At 57.5% G+C, this 23,407-nt stretch overlaps 11 protein-coding genes across 11 annotated transcripts; 4 read left to right on the forward strand and 7 right to left on the reverse strand.

Moving 5' to 3' along the window:
- Positions 1–230: 230 nt before the first annotated feature.
- Positions 231–2,006, forward strand: A1Q1_00978 (uncharacterized protein; the record flags this gene model as incomplete). Its single annotated transcript, XM_014325601.1, has 3 exons — positions 231–800; positions 855–932; positions 981–2,006. The coding sequence occupies 3 exons, from the start codon at positions 231–233 to the stop codon at positions 2,004–2,006; spliced, it is 1,674 nt and encodes a 557-aa protein (XP_014181076.1).
- A 140-nt stretch (positions 2,007–2,146) lies between these two features.
- Positions 2,147–7,576, reverse strand: A1Q1_00979 (uncharacterized protein; the record flags this gene model as incomplete). The annotated part of the gene is made up of 15 exons (XM_014325602.1): positions 2,147–3,710; positions 3,751–4,269; positions 4,327–4,515; positions 4,625–4,798; positions 4,906–5,041; positions 5,097–5,287; positions 5,333–5,474; positions 5,522–5,712; positions 5,998–6,133; positions 6,178–6,368; positions 6,412–6,559; positions 6,601–6,716; positions 7,096–7,231; positions 7,274–7,367; positions 7,433–7,576. 15 exons carry the CDS (start codon positions 7,574–7,576, stop codon positions 2,147–2,149), a joined length of 4,071 nt encoding a protein of 1,356 aa, XP_014181077.1.
- Positions 7,577–12,659: 5,083 nt separating this feature from the next.
- A1Q1_00980 (uncharacterized protein) lies at positions 12,660–13,083 on the forward strand (the record flags this gene model as incomplete). Its single annotated transcript, XM_014325603.1, has 2 exons — positions 12,660–12,727; positions 12,822–13,083. The coding sequence occupies 2 exons, from the start codon at positions 12,660–12,662 to the stop codon at positions 13,081–13,083; spliced, it is 330 nt and encodes a 109-aa protein (XP_014181078.1).
- A 695-nt stretch (positions 13,084–13,778) lies between these two features.
- Positions 13,779–14,672, forward strand: A1Q1_00981 (uncharacterized protein; the record flags this gene model as incomplete). Its single annotated transcript, XM_014325604.1, has 4 exons — positions 13,779–14,041; positions 14,086–14,255; positions 14,303–14,441; positions 14,483–14,672. 4 exons carry the CDS (start codon positions 13,779–13,781, stop codon positions 14,670–14,672), a joined length of 762 nt encoding a protein of 253 aa, XP_014181079.1.
- Positions 14,673–14,869: 197 nt separating this feature from the next.
- A1Q1_00982 (uncharacterized protein) lies at positions 14,870–15,664 on the reverse strand (the record flags this gene model as incomplete). The annotated part of the gene is made up of 2 exons (XM_014325605.1): positions 14,870–15,187; positions 15,227–15,664. 2 exons carry the CDS (start codon positions 15,662–15,664, stop codon positions 14,870–14,872), a joined length of 756 nt encoding a protein of 251 aa, XP_014181080.1.
- Positions 15,665–15,987: 323 nt separating this feature from the next.
- A1Q1_00983 (uncharacterized protein) lies at positions 15,988–16,637 on the reverse strand (the record flags this gene model as incomplete). Its single annotated transcript, XM_014325606.1, has 3 exons — positions 15,988–16,108; positions 16,151–16,170; positions 16,236–16,637. 3 exons carry the CDS (start codon positions 16,635–16,637, stop codon positions 15,988–15,990), a joined length of 543 nt encoding a protein of 180 aa, XP_014181081.1.
- Positions 16,638–16,839: 202 nt separating this feature from the next.
- Positions 16,840–17,407, reverse strand: A1Q1_00984 (uncharacterized protein; the record flags this gene model as incomplete). Its single annotated transcript, XM_014325607.1, has 2 exons — positions 16,840–16,992; positions 17,087–17,407. The coding sequence occupies 2 exons, from the start codon at positions 17,405–17,407 to the stop codon at positions 16,840–16,842; spliced, it is 474 nt and encodes a 157-aa protein (XP_014181082.1).
- Positions 17,408–18,055: 648 nt separating this feature from the next.
- On the reverse strand, positions 18,056–19,204 carry A1Q1_00985 (uncharacterized protein; the record flags this gene model as incomplete). Its single annotated transcript, XM_014325608.1, has 1 exon — positions 18,056–19,204. One exon carries the CDS (start codon positions 19,202–19,204, stop codon positions 18,056–18,058), a length of 1,149 nt encoding a protein of 382 aa, XP_014181083.1.
- Positions 19,205–19,450: 246 nt separating this feature from the next.
- On the reverse strand, positions 19,451–19,843 carry A1Q1_00986 (uncharacterized protein; the record flags this gene model as incomplete). Its single annotated transcript, XM_014325609.1, has 1 exon — positions 19,451–19,843. One exon carries the CDS (start codon positions 19,841–19,843, stop codon positions 19,451–19,453), a length of 393 nt encoding a protein of 130 aa, XP_014181084.1.
- Positions 19,844–20,520: 677 nt separating this feature from the next.
- A1Q1_00987 (uncharacterized protein) lies at positions 20,521–20,859 on the forward strand (the record flags this gene model as incomplete). Its single annotated transcript, XM_014325610.1, has 1 exon — positions 20,521–20,859. The coding sequence occupies one exon, from the start codon at positions 20,521–20,523 to the stop codon at positions 20,857–20,859; it is 339 nt and encodes a 112-aa protein (XP_014181085.1).
- A 126-nt stretch (positions 20,860–20,985) lies between these two features.
- Positions 20,986–23,252, reverse strand: A1Q1_00988 (inositol/phosphatidylinositol phosphatase; the record flags this gene model as incomplete). The annotated part of the gene is made up of 5 exons (XM_014325611.1): positions 20,986–22,184; positions 22,428–22,820; positions 22,921–22,998; positions 23,051–23,177; positions 23,232–23,252. 5 exons carry the CDS (start codon positions 23,250–23,252, stop codon positions 20,986–20,988), a joined length of 1,818 nt encoding a protein of 605 aa, XP_014181086.1.
- Between the last annotated feature and the right edge of the window lie 155 nt (positions 23,253–23,407).

Genomic DNA, 23,407 nt, shown 5'->3' on the forward strand with positions numbered 1-23,407 from the left:
TGTCTTTGAATTGAATTCGAGAACGATGGGCTGTGGGTGGCTGAGACATGCGTTGGACGATGAGGTGAGAGCACAAAATTGCTGAGGTGAAACGGCCAGGAAGTGGGTGCCGAAACGTCGATCCTTACGTAAATGCTGTGCGGGCCCCCGCGCCCGAAGCCAAGAGCAGTGCATGCCAGCGGGCTTCAAAACAGAGTGGTCGCGCTGTCTTGGACTCTACCTCACCCATCATGTCCAACTTCCAGCAGTACGCCGCCACGGCTCAGAACCTGTACAACCAGTACAAGGCTGGCCACGATGCCCCCGGTGGCTCGAACAACTATGGACAGTCCGGCGCTGGCGCTGGCGGCGTGAACGACATCATCACCAAGAACCTCTCGGCAATGCTTGTCCCCGACTCGCAACCGCAGCAGCAGACCCAGTCGCGTGGTCTGGGCTCCTTCGTTAGCGGTCTTAGTGGACTCACGAGCGCCGCCACTCTCGACGAGAACAAGGTCAACGAGGCCCACAATCGTGCCTACAACCAGCAGGGTGGCGGTATGTCTGACCAGGACGCCGGTGCTGCTGCTGGTAAGGAGGTCTTCGACCGCATTTTCGGCAGCAGCGGCAACAATGGCAACCTTGCGAACGACGTTACCGACCTGTACGGCACCGCCGCGAAGGAGCAGACTGGGCAGCAGTCGCGAGGTCTCGGCTCGAGCCTCGGATCGCTCCTCGGTGGCGCTGGCCAAGCACAGCCCCCAAGACAAAAGGACACGTTCGAGAAGATCGTGGACCTGATCTCGCGTGAAGTCGCCAAGGTGAGCTGTAACGCTCTCCAACCCAGCTAACAACAGATTATGAGCAGCGGCAAGGGCAACAACCAGGCCGACGTTGCTGCTGCCGCCACGCAGACATTCACGCAGCTGATGATCAAGAAAAAGCTCTATTCCGTGAGTTGTGTGTAATAGTTGCCAACTAACTGTCAGTTCATGGGCAAGCCTGCTCCCCAGGAGACGCCCCAGGACCACATGGGCAGCTTCCTCGGCGCGATGGGTATCGGCGGCAACAAGCCTACCAACAACACCAGCAGCAGCAGTGGCGGCGTCGGTGGTCTTGCCGCATCGTTCCTCGGTGGTGGCAACCATGGCAACCAGCAGCAGCAGCAAGGTCAGCAGCACGGAAGCGGATTGTCGGGCATGCTGGCTGGCGTCCTTGGCGGTGGCAGCAAGCCCCAGCAGACCTCTGGTCAAGGCGGCTACGCCAGCAATGGCAACTGCGGCCAGAGCCAGTCTGGCAACAGCTACGGCCAGAACTCGTCCAACAACAACTACGGCTCGAACCACTCCAGCAACAGCTATGGCCAGAACCAGCCCAACAACAGCTATGGTCAGAACCAGTCCAGCGGCGGCTACGGACAGTCGCAGTCCGGAGGATACGGCCAGTCTCAGTCGGGAGGATACGGCCAGTCTCAGTCGGGAGGCTACGGCCAGTCCGGCAGCTACAGCCAGAACCAGTCCGGAGGCTCTGGCGGCTACGGTCAGGACCACGGCTCTGGAAGCTATGGCCAGAACCAGGGCTCCGGAAGCTACGGTCAAAACCAGTCTGGAGGCTACGGACAGAACCAGTCTAGTAGCCACGGCCAGAGCCAGAACTCGTACGGCGGCTACGGCGGCACCCAGTCTGGTCAGCAGCACCAGTCAGGCCAGCAGCAGCACCAGTCAAGCGGTCTCGACACGGCGATGAAGCTCGCCGGGCAGTTCCTCAACAAGCCCTCGAACAGCCAGCAGCAGTCTGGTTCGTACGGTGCCTCAAGCAACCAGCAGTACGGCCAGAGCCAGCAGCAGCAGCACCATTCTAGCGGAATGGACACTGCGTTTAAGCTCGCGTCCTCGTTCCTTAACAAGCCTCAGCAGGGCGGCCAGTACCAGCAGTACGGCCAGCAGGGCGGCAACCAGCAGCATGGCGGTGGTGCTGCCGCGCTCATGGACATGGGTGCCAAGTTCTTCGCCGGACAGAAGCACTAGACCGGCCCGACCGATGTTCTTGTTGTGTAATAGATGTCCATAGAAACGAGTAGAGTCATACACGCGCTCCGCTGTTCAATGCCATAGACACGTATTAGATAGTGCATGTGATGTAGGGTGTCTAGAAGTATACACAGGGGCTACAGTTGCTGCTGGGTAGAAGTACGAGATTGTTCTACAACACTGGGTCTATTTCTATTTCGTCGTCCGGTGGGCACCTTGGCCCACGAGAAGGAGAACACTGGCGAGCGCCACGTCGGCTCCTTGTCACCCGCCTCTCGGGCGAGCTTCTCCTCCTTTGCGCGGCGGTACAGCAGGCTCTCTTCCGGGAACGCGCTGACGTCGGGCCGGAGTGCGTCCTCGATGCGCGAGCTGATCTTGGCCCTCTTAAGGACAGGTCGCCACTTGCGCTGTTCGTCTGTCGGCGTCTCCTTGCCCGCGCGGATGCTGTCCTCCACCGTGGCCATGTACTCCTTGTACGCGAGCGATTCCTTCTTGACCTCGTCCCAGCGCCGGGACATGACGCGGATGGCGGCGCCCTTAACGTCGGCATCCTCGGATTGCGTGCGGTCGCGAATGATGACGGCTTCGCGGTTGATGCGCTCGAGAAGCTGGTTCAGCTTCCGTGTGAGCTTGGTCGAGATGAGGCCCTTGAGGAACGGCATCGCTACGGGGAGCAGGAGGCGGAAGAGGTAGTCGCGTCCCGTCCCGCGCGCAACGATGCGCATCTCGTCGACAGAGACCTTTGCCTCGTGTATCTCGAGCACGCGTTCAGCAGCAGGATCAAAGTTGATTTCGACATCAATCTCAACAATGATGCCGTTGCGCGAGAGGGTAACGTCTGCCTTGCCTTGCTCGAACAGCGAGAAGCGCTTGACTCGCACGCTGGCGAGCAGGTCCTTCGCATCGGCCTGTATCTGGTCGAGGCGCAGCTGCACGCGCTTCCGGTTCTTGCTAGCGCAGTAGTCGTCAAGCTCGTCGAAGGGCGTGAACTTGAAAATGTCTTGCGACTTGTAGGTGGTCAAGGTGGGAATGATGTTTGCGAGTGACAGGTGGATGTTCTCCAGCACAAGCTCAACTTTCGGTGAGCAGACCTCGAATCGGGGTATCGTCACATATCCCCATCCGCATACCGAGGGGAAGATCAGGCGGCAGATGTCGGACCACACGACCCGTTTCTTCCCCAGCAGCAGTACCGCAACACGCCGCAGGTCGGTCTCGAGCTTGCTTGTCACTGGGTCATCGGGGAACCACACCTCTGGCTCCGGATCGTCGTCCTTGACGCCGAGCCAGGTCGACACCGCGACAAAGAAGACGTTCCACTGTGCTCGGTTGAGCTCGTCCGCGAACCACTGATTCCAGCGGTCCCAAAGCTCCTCCGCCTGAGGAACGCAGTTCTCGTGCTGCAAGAACCCGCGCTCCAGGAGCACTCGTCGCAGGTAGGCGTCTGTGTCGGTGCCCAGCACTCCGAAGTCCGGGTCGTACAGAAATTTGCGGTACAGTTGCTGTATTGAACCTTGCACACCCGATAACGAGCGTCCATTGGCGAATCGCTCCATGATCTGGATAACACGGCTGAGCAATTCTCGGGTGCTGTTTAGAAAGGGCGAGTTGTCGGGGTTCTCTGCCGCTTCGCGCTCGTAGTACTGAAACGTGTCGAGCAGCCACGACATAGCCTCAAGATATCCGTCCGACAACTGCAGACTCGACCTGCCGTCAGCTTGCGGTCAAGTATTGAGCTCACACAGCCTTCTTGAACAAGGTGACCAGCTTCAGTAGCCGCGGATCGACGGCGTCGACGGCATCCTCAAAGCTGTCGTCGTCCGAGTCTGAGTCTTCTGGGACATACGCGCCTGGTATTCGGTCCTCGACGGGCTGGCTCTCCTTGTCTGGCACAGGAATCACGAACTTACGCTCCTTTGACCGCTTCTCCTTCAGGATCGAACGACCGACGACGAGGATCTCGGTCAGCAGCGCTCGGACCTCTGGGCTTGTGACGAAGAGCATGGTCAGCGTGCGGATGTGCCGAGCCGCCGAGCCGTCGACATCTCGTGACTCCTTCCAGGTCATCCACATCGTGTCCTGTATGATCTCGTCGGCATTCTTCTCGCGCAGGACTAGTCGCAGTGTCACGAGCAGGTCGCGGATGGCTTCGAACAGCTCCTCGGTGTCAGGTGAGAGCTTGACGTGTAGCTCCCTTGGCGGACAGCGCTTTGCCATGTATCCCAGGAGGGCATCCAGCTGTTTGTTGTCGGGGAACTGCCTGTCGTATGTCAGTCGGAGCCGTTCCTAAGCGGTAATTGGAGACTGTGTAGCTCACCCGTTTCGCAGTGCACCGAGGATTGCGTAAAGCTTCAGGTCGCCCTGCACGTCATGTATAAGTGCGGCACGGTCTGCGGGGCCACTGACGTGCGCTACCGCACCTCGGGACGGCCTCGCCGACCGCTCGCGATGTACCATGATGTGTATGGAGCGAACTTGAGAGAATCCCAGGTCGTCTGACTGACTTCTGTCAACAATGACGGCATGGTCACGTGACAGCTCCTCGTTGCGCGATGACTGGCGGGGTGGCAAATGGCTGCGCTCCCGGCGAGGTAAGGATGCGGAAGAAGACATACGGGGCAGACGCGAGAGTTAGGCTCAGAGGTAAGAAGGACTGAACAGCGACTTCTGCATGAAACTTCTCTAATACCGGCATTGTTCCTAAAGCTTTATACACGTTGGCATGGGCTGGAGCGAAGTGAGATCTCAACAACCGCGAAGCCTGAGAACCTGGTAAAGGTCTGCTTCTTCTGCATCGTCATGAATGTAGAATCCAATAGGCAGACTATCATCCAGCTGTTGTCCCTGGCAAATGATCCTGGCGTCAATATGGCATCACCGTATGTCGCTCGCTCACCTCTGCTGGTCAGGAGGTACGCCGTCTCGGTCTTGGATACGATCCTTGATGTCCAAAGTGGTAGCGCTGCGCCTGACCGGAAAGGTGAACGTCCTTCCTGTCAACGTGTGCACGTGTATGGTGAGAATCGGTGTGGCTGCATTACCTGTTAGTAGAGTTGAGAGCTGTTGCGTGTGATCCGCTAAACTTACCGCTCTTCTTCACAAACTTCAGTTTGGCTGCGAAACCATGGGCAGTGGTGGTGCTCGCAGGAGCCAAGCGGCCAGCGATCAAGCACACGAGCTTTTGAGCCTGACCGTTAGGCAGCTTGCACTTCTTGAAGACCGGGAGGGACCGAACCGACTGCTCCAAGGAGGGCGGGAGCTCCTCCGGGACAGTCAGACTGAGTATGTCAGCCACGCGCCTACTGATGAGGTGGAGTACGAACTAGATGCGGCTGATGTCAATGGCAACGTCGGGGTCTTGCCATTCCAGATGCTGGGCCCAGTACTCGCGCAGGCGCCTGACCGTGGTGTGTGGATTGACTTCGAGTGTGATCTTGTTTCCGTCACCTTCACCCTCGATCTGGACTTTGATGACTGCGGAGGTCAGTAGAAAGCGAAACGTGGGTGCCTACATTTGGACTTGCTGATGTTGTCAGAGGTGATTATAGGGTCATCCCCTGGTGAGAAAGCAGAGTAGTTGCTGCCCGGAGCACTCATTGTAGCGAAGGGGGCGAGAGTGTCGGATGTAGAGTTATGGATGGATGAGTTGAGGTCAACTCGAGCCATGGGATGACTGGACAAGTGATCGGCTGTTCCTGCGGACCTGATCGCCACCCCTCAGTTTCGCCGCGATTACTTGGTAGTAACTTTGGACATGCTTCCTCCTGCGGAGAACCAATCTCGATGCATGTACAATGAACCGCCTATGCACAGCTTATGAAGATGTCCTGTGGCTAGCATCCGCGCAGCCTGAGGACGAGGTGCATGCGGGCCTCCGTGTCACTGTCGAGGATGTAGTGACCAATGGGCATGTTGTCGGGCAGCTCGAGCCCTCTGAAAATGAGCCTGGAATGTGGTTAGAGAGAGAGAGACAGAGCGGCCTGCTCACCTCTGCTGGTCGGGGGGGATGCCTTCCTTGTCCTGGATAAAGCTCTTCATCTCCTCGATGAGTGCAGTGCGGGCAGCTTTGAAGCGGATCGCTGCACCAGTCAAAGTCATGATGCTGAAGTTGATAGTGTGAACCGCTTGTAATGTGTCAGATACTTGTGTAAAGCACCACAGCACTCACCTCCGGGCTTTTCGTAACGAACATGGTTAATTTCAAAGCCTAAGAACGTCCTGGAGAACTTCGGCGAGAGGCGCTCTATCTTCAGGCAGACCACGTCCTGAGTCCCTTCCTCGGTCTTGAGCCTTTTCTTCACCGGCAAATCGCTGACGAGCGTATCTCTGGGCAGACGATCGTTCTCGGGGAGGTAAACCCTGGGTGAGCCGGGTGAGCGAGGATATCACGATGCCGGCTTACTTGATACGGGAAAGATCAATCGCTACGTCGGGCTGCTCAAGCTCCATGTACTGAGCCCAGTGGCGACTGAGGCCATCGATTGTGGTGTGCGACTTGACGTCGAAAGTGACGGTGTTGCCCTCGACACCTTCAACTTGGACCTTAATTACTGGGTGCTGTCAGCTCGTCTCCCCATCTCTATCGGCCTACACTTCAACGGAGCGCCGCCCAGAGGCTCGATCGAGTCTGGTGCCTTGTAGGCCGTGCTGCTGGGACGTTGAGAGATGGTATTCATCGTGTGTCGTGAGGGAGAGACGAGGGTAGAACTTGACCATGTCATGGTGGTCATGGTCTTCTGGCTGTGGGGCGCAGGGCCGCGTGCTTGGGGTCAGGTGAATCAGTGTCTGTGTCGCGTGTCGAACGCCCTCCTTGCGCCGATCTCATCCTTTCTTTCGCTGAACAGCGCGCACAGGCGTTATAGTGCGCAACAGTCGCGAGTCTGCATTCTCAAGCAATACCAATATGTACAAACATGTGTCCTGACTAGGAGACGCCTTAACACCCCTTGAGCCTGAGAACCAGCGTAATCTTCGCCTCCGATGCAGTGTCCATGATGTAAAACCCGACTGGCAGGTGGTTGTTCCGCATTTCCTGTCCGTCGGCGATAAGCCTGGTGATAGCGTAAGATGTGGATAGAGAACTCACCTCTGCTGGTAGAGAGGGATACCTTCGTGGTCTTGGATGAAGCTCTTCAGGTCCATGACTGTCGCGGCGCGAGAGATCTTGAGGCCGAAGGTCTTGCTTGCCATCGTCGTGACCGTGATGTTGATGGTACAAGTAGCTATGGTCCGGGTCAACATATGGCATGAGAGATGCGACATACCTCCAAATTTAAGCTGACGAAGGTCTTCAGCCAGCCCAAGGGAAGTCGTGGAGCTAGCGGGAGGGAGGCGCTGGACCTCAAAGCACATCATGTCCTGGGAGCCATGCTCGGTCTTGATTTCTTTCTGGGCGGGGAGGGAGCCGACCAGAGCAGCGGTACCTGGATTGCCCCAGGTGGCGTGCCAGATTCTGGGCCGTGAGCGTCCTCGGCGGCACAAGCATACTCAAGACGAGAGATGTCGATTGCGACATCGGGGTGCTGCAGCTCCATGTACTGCGTCCAATGCTCCAACAAGCGCTGCATGCTGGTGTGAGGCTTGACGTCGAGGATCAGGGTATTGCCTCGGCTCCTTCGATTTGAACTTTGATCACTGTTGAGGGTCAGCTGGAGCTTGCCGCTTAAACTTGGTTTACTCTTGGCCTCGTACGAGAGGGATCTGTAGGCTCGATCATGTCGTTCCGGGCTGAGAAGGCTGAGGAGTTTGGATCCATGGCTTTGGAAGAGAAGTGAATATTCAAAGCACCGTAGTTACTTGAGGCGAGTTGCAGCTGAGTCACCGAGGGCGTTGCTCCTGATCAGCGTCGCCTAGACACAATGGCCAGACTTTGACGTCAGAATGAAACGCGATCGCCATGTCTCTGGTGAGCAACCGCACCCGGCTGCCTAGAAACATCTCCATGATCTTACATGCCCCTTCGCGGGATGCGGCCATATGGCGTTCAGACAATATCATCACAGGGTTATTGGAAGCGCCTGTCCTCAAAGATGTCCACTGTTATGTTCTCGTCGTCCTCAGCAATGAAGTTGCCAATCGGAGTGTCTGTTCTGGGAAGCACACCACTTGCGTGCACCAGTCTGTGGCATTAGCATAACAAAAATGACCTCCACGTACGAGTAGGGATAGTCTTTGGTCCTAGAAACCATGTGATGCTCCTTCATCGCGTCGTATAGCTCCGAAACAGAGCATGTGCTGTCTAGACGCACCCACAACTGCTTCATGCTGGAGGGATTGTGGAAGGTCAGTCCCAGCGTATATGCTGACGTCAGGACTCGTGCGGTACCGAAACGTACCTGCGGGGGGACTACTTGCTGACTTTATCAGTCGCGTCTCAGAAGGGATCCGAGTTACGTTGAACAGGAGCTCTGTGCGTCCTGACTTGCTGTAAAGACGCTGAACAGTGATGCCGTCATCCACTGGGCCGTCCTTATCAACTAGCCTCAAGTGTCAGCGGAACCACTGGGCCGAGATCATACTGTAGACGTGTGGGGTCAACAGCAACGTTCCCGTCCTGCATTTCAAGATACTGGGCCCAGAGCGGAAGAAAGCGCGAGACTCGAGTTGACGGCTTAACCTTGAACGTCATTCGAAGGTCATCTGTTCCCTTGAGGATTACATTAATGGCTGCTGGTCAACTTCGATGCACAGTATAGAAGCATGGGCTCACAATCAGTCTGTAACCGCTTGGGTGGCTCGGGTGGGAGCTCGAGAATGTGGAGTGAATACTTGCGTCTTGTCCCTGCCATGTTTGAGAGTGGATGCAGCGATGCAGGAAGGAAATGTCGAGGTTCAGTCGAAGACGTGGTTCAAGGTAATTGAGTCCAAACAACGGGCACGCGCCAGACGCGTCTGATGTGATGACGCGCACCCGTACCTGAACTCCCTCTTCCACTTACAGCTGATACTACTGGGAACAATTGTGAGTCGTCACCCAATGGCTACAACGAAGGCTCCTCTTGCAACTATCACAACCCTCTCATCCCTGGAAAAGTCGCAAGAGCCCCTCCGTTCCCACTGATGCTGCATGATATCGCCTAACCCGTAGACGCGAAAGCTGAAAGAGTGTACGATCGGCAACTTGGGCCAGGGTGGGTTGTCAGGATGCCGAGATTCAAGTCGCTCTGTGCCTGAGACGGGGTCTCCGGAGTGCTGCATGCTCCTGGCTGTGAAAGAACGCTCTAACGGCTTAGCAACTCAACATTCTGGAGTACGACCGTCACCAACATCACCATCACAGTTATCTAAAGGACGTTGTTGATACTCCTGAACGTTTCTCGGGCGTGAGAAGCTGCCCAGAAGGACGATCGCCGATCTCTCACGACGCCCCTCGCAGCTCTACTGCTTCGCACTTCCTTTCCAGCCTTCCTTCCCTACTATCGACTTTACCAACTCATCGACTCAAGTTCACCAGTAACGAACTCATGGCGGATAACCATCGCCAATGCCAAGGGCAGGCTGTCACTGACGAAGGTTCGAACCTGTCTTCAGCGAAATGCTGATCTGCAGCGGTGACGGTGGAGGTGAGAGGCACGCACGGCAAGTCTCTCGAGCTCTTGGCCGAGCCAGCAACGACGATAAAGGCGATCATCCATCACTGGGCATACTTCCTGGAGCAGAGCGACCCCGATGTGGCTGTAGACGTCAACCGAGTGGAGTATGTGTTGGAGACCCGTTCCAGAGACCTTTCCCTGACTCTCAGAATGAAGGATGCGGAGGAAAACGCTCTCGACCCGGTCATCAGCATCGGCCAACTCGCTCGGTCGATCAACGCGACGGGGAACATTGTCCTTACACCATCGAGGAAGCCGACTGAGCAAGAGCAGCAGAAGCTTGAGATCGACCAGCACCTAAGCTCACTGCCGGATCCCCAGTACGACAAGCCGGGCGGTTAGTAGAGGTGGAGGTCCTTGCTGATGGCAGTGTCGGATCTCGTCGTCCTGTGGGTGCACACCACGAGTAAAGACATCAAACAGGTGAACATGCTCCGTCAGGCTTCCGTTGAGATTCTGATGAGTCTCGCTGCTGGCTATGAGGAGATAGCGGACAACGAACTCCAGTACGTCTCCCTCTCCTGCTCAACAGCTGACCACCAGGTTGACCATCGACGGTCAGACCCTGGATCCACGTAACAAGATCGGCGCACACGTCGACGACAATGACAGCGAAGCCCACATCTATGTGCACCGCATCTAAGTCAATGATACCCTTGGTTCTTTCTCGCACGCTATGAAGTTCTCAAGGCTGAATGCATGACCCCGCGAACCACAGCGTACAATCATCTCTCCCCACGTCTCGTTGAACTGAACAATCTCGATGTACTCACCGCCTTCACACTCACGCACCAAACGCAAACGGAGGAAGGACGATGCGAACAGCACGCTGAGTTTCCGCATCGTTCATTGTGCGAGCATGTCGGCTACTCGTTAAGCCGGAGAGGTCTGGCCGCGTTCAAAGACGGCTGTGATGACGTCGAGACACGAGGAGTTGGAATGCCGGAGACCTCGTGCTGAAGCAGTGGCTCCGGCCTGCTGCTGGTGCCCTGCTGCGATCGGCGTTGGCATGATGCCTGCAGCCCGTACTCGGGATGCGCTAGAGCTGGATACCTCCAAGTGTGCCGGGCATCTGGTATTGGGTCAGCTGACGCACCCCAAGCGCCTAACCATCTTCTGGCCTGTACTGACGAACGTGCTGCTCGGCTATCAATTGCACGGCCCATGCTGATGACCGACATGCCTCTCACTAGACGCCGGTCAACGCACTCCGGGTTCTCTGCCTTCAAGCCTCCACATGCTCTATCAATAGCAAGACTTTGTGGTGACAGTGAGTCAGTGGGGAAAGAGGCGGTGCTGGGGCCGACTTTGGGGTCCCCGGGGTGATCGATCGGCGTCGGCAGCCTCCTCCGGCAACCACAACCGGCGTGTGCAACTTTGCAGCGGGAACTCTTCAGCGCTCATGTCTTCATGGACAGTCTTCGCCGACTGCGTACAGGAGCAGCCCCTGTCGGCGCAGTCTCGGCAGCCCCCTCACACCTCTTGGCTTGATGATAAGTCAGTGCGATTGGATCCCCATGAAGTTCTGAACCACGAGCGGAAGCTTCAGATTTGGAATCAACGAGCGTCGTGAGCGCACCAAGATGCTACGCATGCCCGACTGACAGTGTTAGGCAGGCCGACTCCGCAGCTAGTGCCGTGGTCGAGTCGGCGGCTTCGGCGAACCCACGCTCGGATGAGCGCGGGTGAACTGGTACACTAGGAAGCTTCGGTTCCTCCAAGTCGAGTGACCTCCGTATCGGGTCGCTACCCGGTTTGCGGACCACTGCGTCCAACATGCACTAGTCATGTCGTACTCCGAGGACCCCGGATCGGCAAGGTAGCGACTGGCGGCATGAGGGTCTCCGCCATCCCCTCACGCGCAGCGCCTCTTCGACCGTAGTCAGACTGCGCATGCGGTGCACCGTGTATCATGTTGGGTTATTGAATAACCGAGCTTCAAGCGTAGACCAACCTCCTGGCTTCTAGCTGCTAACAAAGTTCAGCAGTACAAGCTGGCAGTTGCATTATGAAGAGCGCGCATTCCCCACCACGGGAACCGGGAGCATGAGGGGTCTCCAGTTATGGGGACGTCGGCCCCGCTCCCGCCTGCAGCCATGTGCTCTGCCAGTGTTCTAGCGTTCGATCATCAGCAAATCCGCCAGCCATGTGAGCCACGCGTAAGTGGCGTCGCTAGCTGATTGATAGATAAGGAGCTCCAAAGCTTCGGCTGCATCGGCACGGCTGAGGGCAGAGGACTGCAACTCTCGGAGGTAGTGTGTCCGCATACCTTCACATGCATCAGCATGCACCCCTCATGGTCAACATGGTCGCTCATGGGTCGCATGGGATGGGACACTTCTGAGCACACGGGATGTTCTGAGCCCGGCCGGAAAGTCACATGCTCCGGGGTAGCTCCTGCGGTAGAGCGCAGCACTTTGGAAGCGTGTGCAAGCGTGGACAGGTGGAAGACGGACTGCGTTCTGACCTGTTCCCTAGTCCGGTATAGTCCGCAATAGCTTGCGGTTAGTCTGCTTTAATACGCACTACGCGGACTAGTGGCGGGTGATCGGGCATGGGGGATGATGGCCCCGTTCGGTGATTTGGGCACTAGCGGGTCCACGCATGGACGGATTGTTTGGAATAGTCACTAGACTGCGGGGCCATCGAAACCTCCGGCATGTCTAGCTTCAACACGAACATGCATAGCCCATACGGTGACGTCAAGCCCACTCGGACATGCTTCCAGCAGCATAAGCAGTGCAAGCGGCACCGGCCGACCAGCAAAGAGGGGACTGCGGCCGCACTGAGGTCCGCACTACCAGGACGCCGGCGGGATCCGACGGAAGCGCCATGGGGTTTCGATCGAGGCGATCCGGGGTAGCTGTGGAGGACCTCACCACCAACCCACTCAACAGGTGTGGCTATGGGTGTGCCGGTCACCTTTGTTCACGAAGTCACGAAGTCCCAAGATCACCTCAGAAAGGTATATAAGAAGGCCATCAAGACGTCTTCTGTGTCCATCAACAACAACAACTCCTCTTCTCCAACAAACCAGCCAAACCACCCAACAACAACAATGAAGTTCTTCGCTGTCGCCGCCGCCCTCGTCGCCTCGGTCGCTACCGTCATGGCTGACCCCATTGAGTGAGTCTCCTCTCAACATCACCTTTGTCCCCTACTTCCCCTCCCTCACCTCTTCCAACAATTCCTCACCCTCGGACACCGCTGACCCTCACAGCCCCAACTCGGTCGACAAGTGCCTCGTCCAGGGTGTCATCGACATCGGTAACGAGATCGGCTGTCTGAACAAGGACGACCTCAACGGCTCCATCAAGTGCGGCTGCCAGAAGGACCACCAGGACCTCATCAACCGTGGCATTGCCTACCTCAACCAGCACTGCCCGGACAAGGTCAAGCCCGAGACCTTCGACCTCTTCAACCGCCTCTGCGCTGAGGGCATCTCCGGCAACTCGCTCCCCGACGGTGTTCACTGGCCTTAAATGCAGCAACTTTACCGCTGCCCCTCTGAGCCCTCCAAAGCTCCAAGTAGAAATCTGAAGACAGTATGATGAAAGTGATTGAGTTGGCGCTTCTCTGTCCACACGTTCACTGACGGTCTCCGATACTGACTCAGGCTTGAGTTTTCAGCGATGATCCAGGGCAGCATCGGTAAATTTCACGCCGCCCTGACTCTCGATAACACCTGAACTCACACCTCTCATTGTGACAACACCGCAACTCCAGCTGACAACTATGCATGCGACTTGCTGGCTGAGACTCTCCGCTCACCAAATGCTCAGCACCAAGTCTGCCATGCCCCTGACGTCCACCGAAAGGGGATGAATGGCAGACCGCGTTGTCACGCCTGCGGCGTTTCGCGCTAGGCCGCTGTTGACTGTGCAACCGACGCCCCTCGAGTCGTCCAGACTGCTTCGTCTTACTCACACATCAAAACTCTTCTTCAACCTCTTCTCCTCCGCTCTTGTGAATCTACCATATCGTCTCTTCACCCCTCGGTTACCTGTGCCCAGCGACTCATTCTCCGCATTCTCTAATCCTCTCAAGAGCCCGCATTGGTCTTTCCTTCCCTTCCGGCTTCTTGCCTTCCTTCGTTGCGGACCATCAACCTTCCTTCGTTGCGCACCATCAACCTTCCTTCCTCGAGCATCCCAAAGCACCTTCCACTCTCACGGCCATGGCTATTAGTTCAACCTCCCCAGTCACTGCGGCCCTTGCTCGCCTCGGTCTCGTCAAACGATGCAAGCAAGGTGGAACGAGTGAGCCTTCCTCGCTGCTTCTGGCACTGACTCCAGTTCGCATCGGACTTATCCGCAGCGACGGCTTGTCACTTCAAACGATCTTCCCTCACAACGTCAGAGCCAGGGATCTGCTCAACGTATGGAGGCATTACCTTGAAACGTTAGATGACAGTGTTACCGTCGACATCGATCGGATCGAGTGAGTTATGGGAACAAATGCTTGACTAATTTCAGGCTTCACAGTCTTAGTGGTCCCATTCAACCCCATACGGAAGTCCGTCAACTCCTGTTCACCGATGAAGCGAGTGCTAGTCCTGATGAGGTCGACATCTCTCTTCGTGTTGTTCGCAAGGCTCAGCACAGGCCTAAGAGCTGGCGCCGGTCGATGCTATCTAGCGTACATGAGCCGCGTGGTGAGTTGTCCGGACTGATGCGGTTACTTGCAGTGTGCTAATGTTAGCGGTCGAGATCATCCACCTCAATGTCATCAATGAGTGGAATATTCCTATCTGCTGCCTCGACGTTCCCCGCCATATCAAGATCAAGAACCTGAAGTTCATCATAGAGAAGAACACGAGCTACTTGGCCCCGGCCCAGGTGTAAGCCTTGTATCTACTGCTCAGCTGACATGAAGGCTCAGTCTGTTCAACTCTGAAAACGTCGACGATAACAAGTGCCTCAACGACTACGTCAGGCCAGGGAAGACTTACGCCGGGCTCTTCGTCAAGCTTGATCTCCAGAAGCAGGTTTCGCTTCCCGGGGGACGGAAGAAGCTGATCACCATTCACAATCAGTGTTTGGACAACCTTGATATGCCGGACAGCCAATAGTGCTTGTATGCATCGAGTAGTGCACCCGAGGGCTGGTATCGCTCCACTCGTGTTACACTATGGAAGGGATGTCACGCAACGACCGCGGACATCACCGATTCAGGGCTTCGACAGTCATTTCACCGAGATAACAACATCAAAATCACATCACTCATCTCAAGCTTGTCCAATGACCTTTGCTGCTATTCTACAGTGCATCAGTCTACTACTGGCTTTCTCTCGATACATAACATCCTCGCATTCGCCCATTCCCACGCCCGAATCATCCAGCCATGGGGATATAGTCTGACGTCAGCCGTGCCCAAGCTTTCGAGCCTACCAAAGTCAATCATGCAGAGGATCTCATCCCCGTCCTCCATACCGCACTCAGCGACAGTCATCCTGTCACGGAGCTTGCGGCCGCAATAGTTGAGCCTGTTGTCAGCTACCCTTTCCAAGTGCCTGAGCTGCGCAACCCACTGCAACTCATTGGGGCGCAGCTCGCCCTTGGATCCAAAGTTCTGGGCGAAGGCACGCTGAGATGTCAGCTAATGGGCGGTCATTCGGTAGCTCACCTTGATAGTCTTGATGCGGGTGGTGGGCTTGACGATGAAGAAGAGCTCGCGATTCTTGTACCTGACGGCAACGGCGATGGCGCTCTTCTCAGTGTACTCGGGCAGGTCCTCCTCGTACGTCTCGACGACGAGCTGGCTCGCGCTGTCCGAGGCGGGATGCTTCTCAACCCCGTCAATTTTAGCCGTCTTTTCGGGCTTCTCGACCGTGAACCAGGACTCGGTGCTGGACGTCTCGGACCCCGAGCCGGAGCTGGCGTCAGAACCGTTGTGCAGGTTCAGATTCTTCTCGCTCAAAGGAGCGCGCTTGGAAGTGGGAGAGAGGCCGAGGAGAGCGAGCCCGCGCGAGAGGCAGGAGACGCTGTGGGTCGAGTCGGAGGAGGTGGCGACCGTCATGGTGAAGTAGGGTTTGAAGGCGATGAAGGAGGAAAGAGGGGACATGGCGTGAGAAGAGTGAAGGAGGGCATGATTATGAGGAAGGCTGTCGTTATCTGGCTGCGCGAGGGGCGCAGATCTGGCACGTCATGAGTGTGTTGTGGGGAAGGGGCAAGCGAGACAGGTCGCGACGTCGTACACGCACAAGCAATGCTGGGCGCATCGCACGTAAGTTGTCAGGCTCGACAAGATGATGGTGTCACTGGTTTGCATTCACACTTCCTACGGCCTACGGGAACTACAACGCAACACTTCCGATACGTCCTCAGCAAGCCAGCGGAATCCTACGATCATCAGGCTACCTAACCCCCATGGATGCGACCTGAGTGTTAGAAACGCGAGGCGGGAAACTCACTGAAGTCGGGCAAGACGTCAATGATATCACCGTCCTCCATGCCGTAATGGCCAAGAGTGAGGTTGTCCTTCATTTTCTGACCGTCATAGTGGAAGCTGTGTCGTCAGCAGTGAATGTGCTGCAAAGCCTGAACGTACTTCAGCGCATCGGGTCCGATCTCACGCGCCCAGTCGTAGGCAAAGCTCCTCTGATTTGTCAGTGTGCCTCCCCTGCAGCGCTTACCTTGAGCCTCCAGACGGGCGAGGTGGTGTAAACTTCCCAGGTGTCGTTGATGTTTCCGTAGCGGATCTTGATGTCGAAGGCACCGCGGGTAGACCTAGGTCCGCTGCGACCGCGGGCGAGCTTCTCATCAAGAATCCAACCATTGTCGCGGGCCGAGCGCACACCGCGAATCCAAGGCTTCACGTCGTTAATCGTCCTCTCAGAGTTGAGGGACGCAGTGGTGGAGATGACGGAGGGAGCGCGCGAGTCGGACGAGGGCTTGTCTTTCTCGAGCAGCGCAGCCTTCTCGGACTCGGTACGAAGGCGGGTAGCACGGGGGAGAGAGCCGCCGATACCCACTGCAGCCATGCTGCGCGAGAGGCTGGAGACGTCCTCGGTGTCGCTGGCGATGGGGACGGTCATGCTGAGATGAGGATGAGGAGACACTGTTCTGGAGTCTGGCAGCGCTTATCAGTGCTGTCAGTTTCCGGGCCCGCCCGTCGTTGCCGTCCGTTTGGGGTGGGTTGTGACACAGTTGTGTGTTCCATACAGCTTCATCACATGATGGCGACAATACACTACGCCTCACATCTATCCAGACAGCTCCAACTGGTCTGCGGTCAGCCTAGTAGCCCGGGCTGTCCCCACCGTAGTCGACGGAACACTCGACCTCGTCTCCGTACTCGATCCCCGTGTCGCGGATCTGCTGGCAATCCTTGAGCCTGCGCCCGCCATAGATGATTCTGAGACCCATCAGCCCTCGAGCCATCCCGCCGCCCTACTCACTGCAACCCGTTTGGTCCGACTTGGGGTGCGAATCGGTACGCGATGGCGCGCTGCTGTCAGCTAGAGGCACAAGTGATCCAGCGTACCTTTAGGTAGTAGATGTACGTCTCCTCGCCGACTTTGGCATGCCACACCACATTGCCGTACCGCACCACCACGCAGATGGGTTTAGCGACCTTGGTCGGCGTTGCGCGCTCCCAGATCTGCTTCCTGTGCTCGGCCTTGTACCATGCTTTCCGTTCGGGGTGGTGGGTGCCGCCGGGAGAAGTGGAGGGGAAGTGCAGGGCGGAGGTGGCTGGCCGGCTAACTGCCAGAGTGGTGGAGAGGGAGGCGATTTCGGGCTCGACCTCGAATTTCGATGCCAGCGACGAAACCTCCATGGGCAAACGTTGTGTTGGGTTAGACATGTCTCTGGTGAGTTACGTGTGGAGGAGTGGCGAGCTGGGGGAGGACGAGCAAGCACAACGCCTCTCTGCATATGTATCATCCTCGGCAGTGCGGTGGTGGACGTCACATGCGACATACCGTCAGTGTCAACAAAGCACGCATCCATCATGGAGGGGGTGAGTTAAGGATGCCGAGATGCGCTATTGTTGGGTCCGTGTTCGGACCCTTCTTTGTCAGAAAAATCGCTCAAGGACCAATCTCCGAAATCGCTCAACCAGCTGTCTCATGCGCACATGTTGCACTCACACGCTTCCCATGAGCATCGCATTGCGTCTGAATCGAGACCCGATCAGGCAACTCTGAATGCCGCAGTCTTCGTCTGACACAGAAGTCGAAATTCGCGGTCAGTCCGGACCCATCATTGCTCTTTGCAGCACAGCCCGTCAGAATCTACTGCACGACTCGAAGCCTGCAAGACAGCATCCATGTGCATCACAACTAACGCTAATAACCCCTCGGCGAATGTAAGGCAGTGTACGGATGCCCCTCTGAGATACGGCCAACGCTTTCCAAGACAGAGCTGGATTTGGAATGTTTCTGTATTCTGTTTATACCGGCCTCTCACGAGCCCGTCGTGGTCTGCTTTCCTTGTTTTTCGTTCGGCTTGTTCACACATCAAGCATAGCCTCGAATCTGAACTCCTTCTCACCCACTCTCTTCCTGTACTTCTCAGCACTAACAAACCTGACCCTCTGCATGACCTGCTCCGGATCCATGCCCATCTCCTCGACATCCATGGCGCAAAACTCCTCCAGCTCCTCCTGGTAGCTCTCCCAGTTGCAGGTCTTGATGCCTTTCTTGAGATCAAGCAGCTCGACATTGACGACAGTGACTCTGACGCCGGCGGCAGCGGCAGCGACGATGAACTGCCTGGCATCATTGCGCGGATCGCCATTCAAGCCACCGTCGGCATCGGCATCGTCGATGGGGTTGTACTGAGGAATAACGGGCCAGCCATGGAAAATGACGACGAGCTCCCTGAGTCCAGACGGAATGGTGGGCGGGACTCTCTCGTCGATAGCGTCCAGTACGGGGTTGCGCACGTTGAGCACGACCCTGCGCGTGTGCGTGCGTTCGCAGGTGCACGCCTGCACATTGTCCGGGATAGCAGCCAGGTTGCGAGCATACGGTCCATTGGCGAACACGACGCGGTACGCGTGAGGTAGCATGGTGACACTGTCCCACCCAGCGCCCTTAGAGAGGCGCACAGTGTGCAGCTTGAAGTCGTCGAGGGGCACGGCGTCTCGCACCCATTGGGCGGAGGACCGGATGTCGATGGCTCGGACATTGCGACGCACGTCGACCCAGGGCAGGGTCCTGCGCTCCGTCCCAGCGAGGGTGCGATGCATGTACGTGATGGGGAGACGCTTCGCCGAGAACTGCCAGACATAGGTCACATTCTGGGCGGGCTTCCGGACTAGACGCATAGGCGGAGGCGGGGGCGAGGGCGGCATCGGCACATCGCCGTCCTCATCGGGCTGGGCATCGTGCACGCTGGCGGCCGCTCCGGCATCGGATTCGGCGTCCTCACTGGCCTCGGTGACCTCTGGCCACTCAGGTTCAAAGGGGGGCAAGCCCATGTCCAGCACAACATGGTGCGCTTCCTGTACATCGACGAGGGCGCGCCAGTAGCGGCACACCTTCCTCAGAGTCAACGGGCTGGACGGCAGTGCAAGGCCGAGAATTTGGTCCATGATGTGCGGATAATAGCTCGCGTCTATCTGGACTCTGGGGTCGGTCTCGCTCAAATCAGGCATAGTGGGTGTGTATTGCAACAATATGAAGACTACTTATCTTTGGTTGAGATATGGTGCTACAGAGCGGTGCGACTGTACGGTGAGGAGGTTCAGAAACGAATCGTGCTGGGGGAAGACCAATGTTGTTGCAAGCAGGCAGCCCCTTTTATACCTTTCTGGACCTCAGGGTCAGCCGTCGTCAAGCTTCAACGTCGAAGCACCGACGGAATTAACGCGTCGAGGACGGTGGGGGAAAGAGATTCTTCCCTACCCAAGCTTCACCAAGGTTTGCAATTTCTGTCGAGGCAGCGCGACCAGGAACGCATCGCACCCAAGGGGGTATCCTTGGTTTGTCCGCTCGGCAGAGATGCTCGAGGCTGTGTCCTCGTTGGTTAAACCGTTGAAGCGGTACCACGGTGGAGGCTTCGACGGGTGTGGTGATGGCTTGCCGTCCGGCGGGGACGACGGTGCAAGGTTTGAGGTCGAGATCCCTTTCCGTACGGAAGGGGATCTGGCGACCAGTTGGAGAGGGATCTCGGAACCATCGGAGTCGGAGACGACAGCAGAGTGGGGGACGTTGGTCAAAGCTTGGTCGACCTCGCCGCTCTCTGCACTCATCGTCATCTCACGACTTCTGCATCGCTCGCTGTCTTCAGACATCGACTTCTCTTCATGAAGATGGTCCGCAAACGCCGACACGAACAGCCGTGCCTGACGTCACTCATCTCACAATGTCGCGCCAGTGACTAGCTCCGTCAACGGTGGTGGGTCCAGCGGTGTTCGGCATTCGTCTCCATGTCTCCATCCCACGCCCTCTCCTCCCTTCATTGTCTGCAGCCCCTTCTCGATGCCATCTCAGCATCGCCCATCTCACCACCAACAGCCATGAACCCAGCTCAGCCGACGCCGACGCAGTGGTCCGTCCTCCCGCTTTCAATCTGGCACCCAAGCCTCTCCTGCCGCTCCCCCAGCCCAAAGATCGAGCCAGTCCAACAGAGACCAGCCGGTAATATGACCAACCGGCCGGAGCGACTCACGTACGGGTTCCTCGATAGCCTGGCGAAGCAGAAGGCGAAGTTGTAAAACTTGTGGATCGACACAACGAGGACGAAGGTCAGGAGAAGGAAGGCTTGGGCAGCAGGTTCGTAAAACGTGCGGTCTGTGTGCCGCCGGCAATAACACGCAGCACGGAGCGCGCATTGCGTGCTTCTGAGCGTCTGTGCAGTGGTGTATCGTGCACCATGAACATGCCTTTCCCATCTACATCGTGAGCTAGGCATCTCCACGACCATCACGGCCATCAACGAACACCCAAAAGGCGTTGCCTGCGACACACAATGGCCATCCCCGACTTCAGCCGCGTGCATCCCGCCTCGCACTCCCCGCCGGGCACGCCGACATCCTCGGGATATCCCCAGCTCCCGCCCAGTGTCGCAGCCCAGATCGCCGCCATCGTGCGTGACGCTGTTCCTTCTATCCCCCTCGCATCTTCGGCAAGTCTTGAGAAGAGCGTCATCGACGTGCAAGCTCAACTCCGACAGACCGAGGAGAGGCTCGCTGCTACCGAACAGAGACTGCAGAGCTTGACGTACGCCACGAGGGTCCAGGCGATTGTCGTTGCCGCGGCGGCGGTTGCTGTTGCTGGATCTGTCTGGCTCGGCCGCCGTGCTCCGTGAACCCTGCGCCTTCCAAATGCCTCGGAGCTTAGGAGCCAAACGTAGAATAGAAGTCCAGATGCATCACTGTCTGGCCTGAGCCAAGTCCCATATTACATTCGCTATATAAACAATCCGTCTTGCAGTCTAATCGATGAGAGCGCCCTTGCGCTTCATCTCAATCTCGTCTCCGCGCCGCTTCTTGACCGGCACAATCTTGGAGATGCTCATGCCGCGCCCGCGCTGCTTGGAGCGGAATCCATTTCCGCTGTAGTTCAGGATAGCGTGGGGCGGGTTGAGGCGTGGCCAGGCGACGTAGTGCGTGCCGTTGCCCCACATGAACGTGCCGCTGATGGCGAGGAGGAGGAACCAGAGGAGGAGGAACGAGGCGATGCTCCAGTCGCTGGAGCGGGGGAGCGTGAGAGCCGCGAGGATCATGGCGAGCGCAAAGAGGAAGATGTAAGGCATCGAACGGTGCAGCAGAGGCCGCGTGTCGGACAGAGGGGGGATGGCGCCGCGGCGCGCGACCCACGAGCCCGTGATGAGGTCGTAGGCGTCCTGCCTGTCGCCGTCGAAGAAGTTGTTCTTCACGTACCGCATCACACTGTTGTAGCCGTCCTGCAGCAGGCCGGCCTTGGTGCGCTTGCCCGTGCGCGTGAAGTCGGTCTTGAGCGCCCCAGTGCCAGAGTACGCCTTCGAGATCGTGTCGGCGTGGTCCGCCCACACGTTGCGGAACACGCTCATGAACTCTGGGTGAACGTCCACCGTCTCCTTGATGCTGAGGATGCCTGCGTCGCGCAGCTGGTTGTTCAGCGCCCACTTGCCGAGCGCGCTCTGCGCGACATTTGTTCGGTCGAGACAGTCCATGCAATTCGACCTGATGACACCCGTCTGCTTCTTCAGCTCCTTCGTGGGACCAGCAGCCGCGCCGTACCCCGCAGACACTGGAGCTGAGCCGCTGTACCATCCGTCCTTGTTCAGCTGGTCCGAGAGCTGGTCGATCAGGAGCTGGATGCGGTCGAAACGCATGCCCTTGCACTCGGCGTGGAAGTCAAAGTACAGGTAGTGGCAGTGCTGGGCGAGCTTCGGGTCCATCGCCGTCAGCGCCATCGCGCGCTCAAAGCCCTCCTTGACCGGCTGCTCGTAGCCCTTCTGGTTCACGAGGTTGACGAGCTCGATGTCGCCGTACTGCTGCACCAGATCCGTCATGTGCGAGCGGAACGCCTCGGCGGTTTCGGGCACCTCCATGATCTGCAGGTCGGGCTTGTAGCGAAGGTTGTTGATTTCGACCCAGAAGATCGGCACCGAGCCACGCACCTGCACGAACGACATGCGCTCACGGCCGTCTACGCGCCCGCGCGTCGGTTGCCGTCCGTCCTCAGGCAAGGGGTCGTACAGCACGATCTGCTCCGTCTCGTTAAAGTTCGAAACCGCACCCGAGGCGTCAATACCGCGCGAGAAGTAGCGGGTTCCGACACGGTGGCGCGAACGGCGGGCAATCAGGCAGAACAAGAATTCGCGGTTGTTGATGGTTGCAGAGCGGAGCTCGAGAGCTGGGGTTAGCTAATCGACCCATTGAACGAACTTACATCCAAACATGACCGGGAGGATGAAGCGGCTGAGGTCGGTGCCGCTCTCGGTGGCATCGATGAGCCTGTCCTGCAGGAAGCGGTTCCAGAAGAAGCGCTCGTCGGCACGCTGCCAAAGTGGCGCCTTTCCGGGTCCCATGCCAGCATCCTGCTGCTCTTGCTGCCGCTGCAGCGTGTTCGTCAGGTCCCAACCGTATGAGAACCATATGTTGCCAGCCTTGAGACCCTGCTCCACGAGACTGATCAGCTCCTTCTCAATCGGGTTGCCGAGAATCGCTTGCGTCGACGACTGGGGATTCAGGGGAAGAAGGCGGAAGTCGGTCGCGAGGAAGATCGGGTGCGAAAGGAGGCGACAGGAGGGTTCGCGCTGAGTGATGATCACGAGGTAATCGGCTGGCTGTCAGCTGTGCGACGAGGACGACTAGCATGGAGAGGCGCAAGAGAGTCCCGGTAAGTCACACGGCCTCGCCCCATCCGCATACGGTCGACTCACTGGTGGCAAGAGTGATCATGCCCATGATGCCGTAGCAGGTAATGACCTTATCGCGGCCGAGAGGGATGGCGGAGGAGACTGGTGTCAGCTATGGAAGCGTATCTTAGCTCACCATTGAGGGAGAGCTGACCGGTCTTGCGGTCGACGTGCAGGCTTTCGCGGACGTCCTTCTCCGAGATGCCGGAGTCGCCGACGGCAACAGTCGACGAGCTGGGCTCAAAGACATATGCCGAGGGCGAGACGTAGACGTTGAACGTCTCGTAGAGCTGGGGTCAGCTAGGTCGTCGCATCGGAGCAGTTAAGGGACTCACGGGAGCGCAGTTGAAGCCCATGGTGTGTTTCGGGCTGGCTGGCCTTGGGGGAGAAAGGAAAGTGGAAAGTTGGAAGGAAGCGGGTTGAAAGATAGTCTTGATGAATTACGTTCACCTTGCACGTTGCTGGCCGAGTGAGTGACGATTACCGACCGATCGACGCGTCGCCGCTCAGG

Source organism: Trichosporon asahii (assembly GCF_000293215.1).
Source record: "Trichosporon asahii var. asahii CBS 2479 unplaced genomic scaffold scaffold00038, whole genome shotgun sequence".
Classification (NCBI taxonomy): Eukaryota; Fungi; Basidiomycota; class Tremellomycetes; order Trichosporonales; family Trichosporonaceae; genus Trichosporon; species Trichosporon asahii.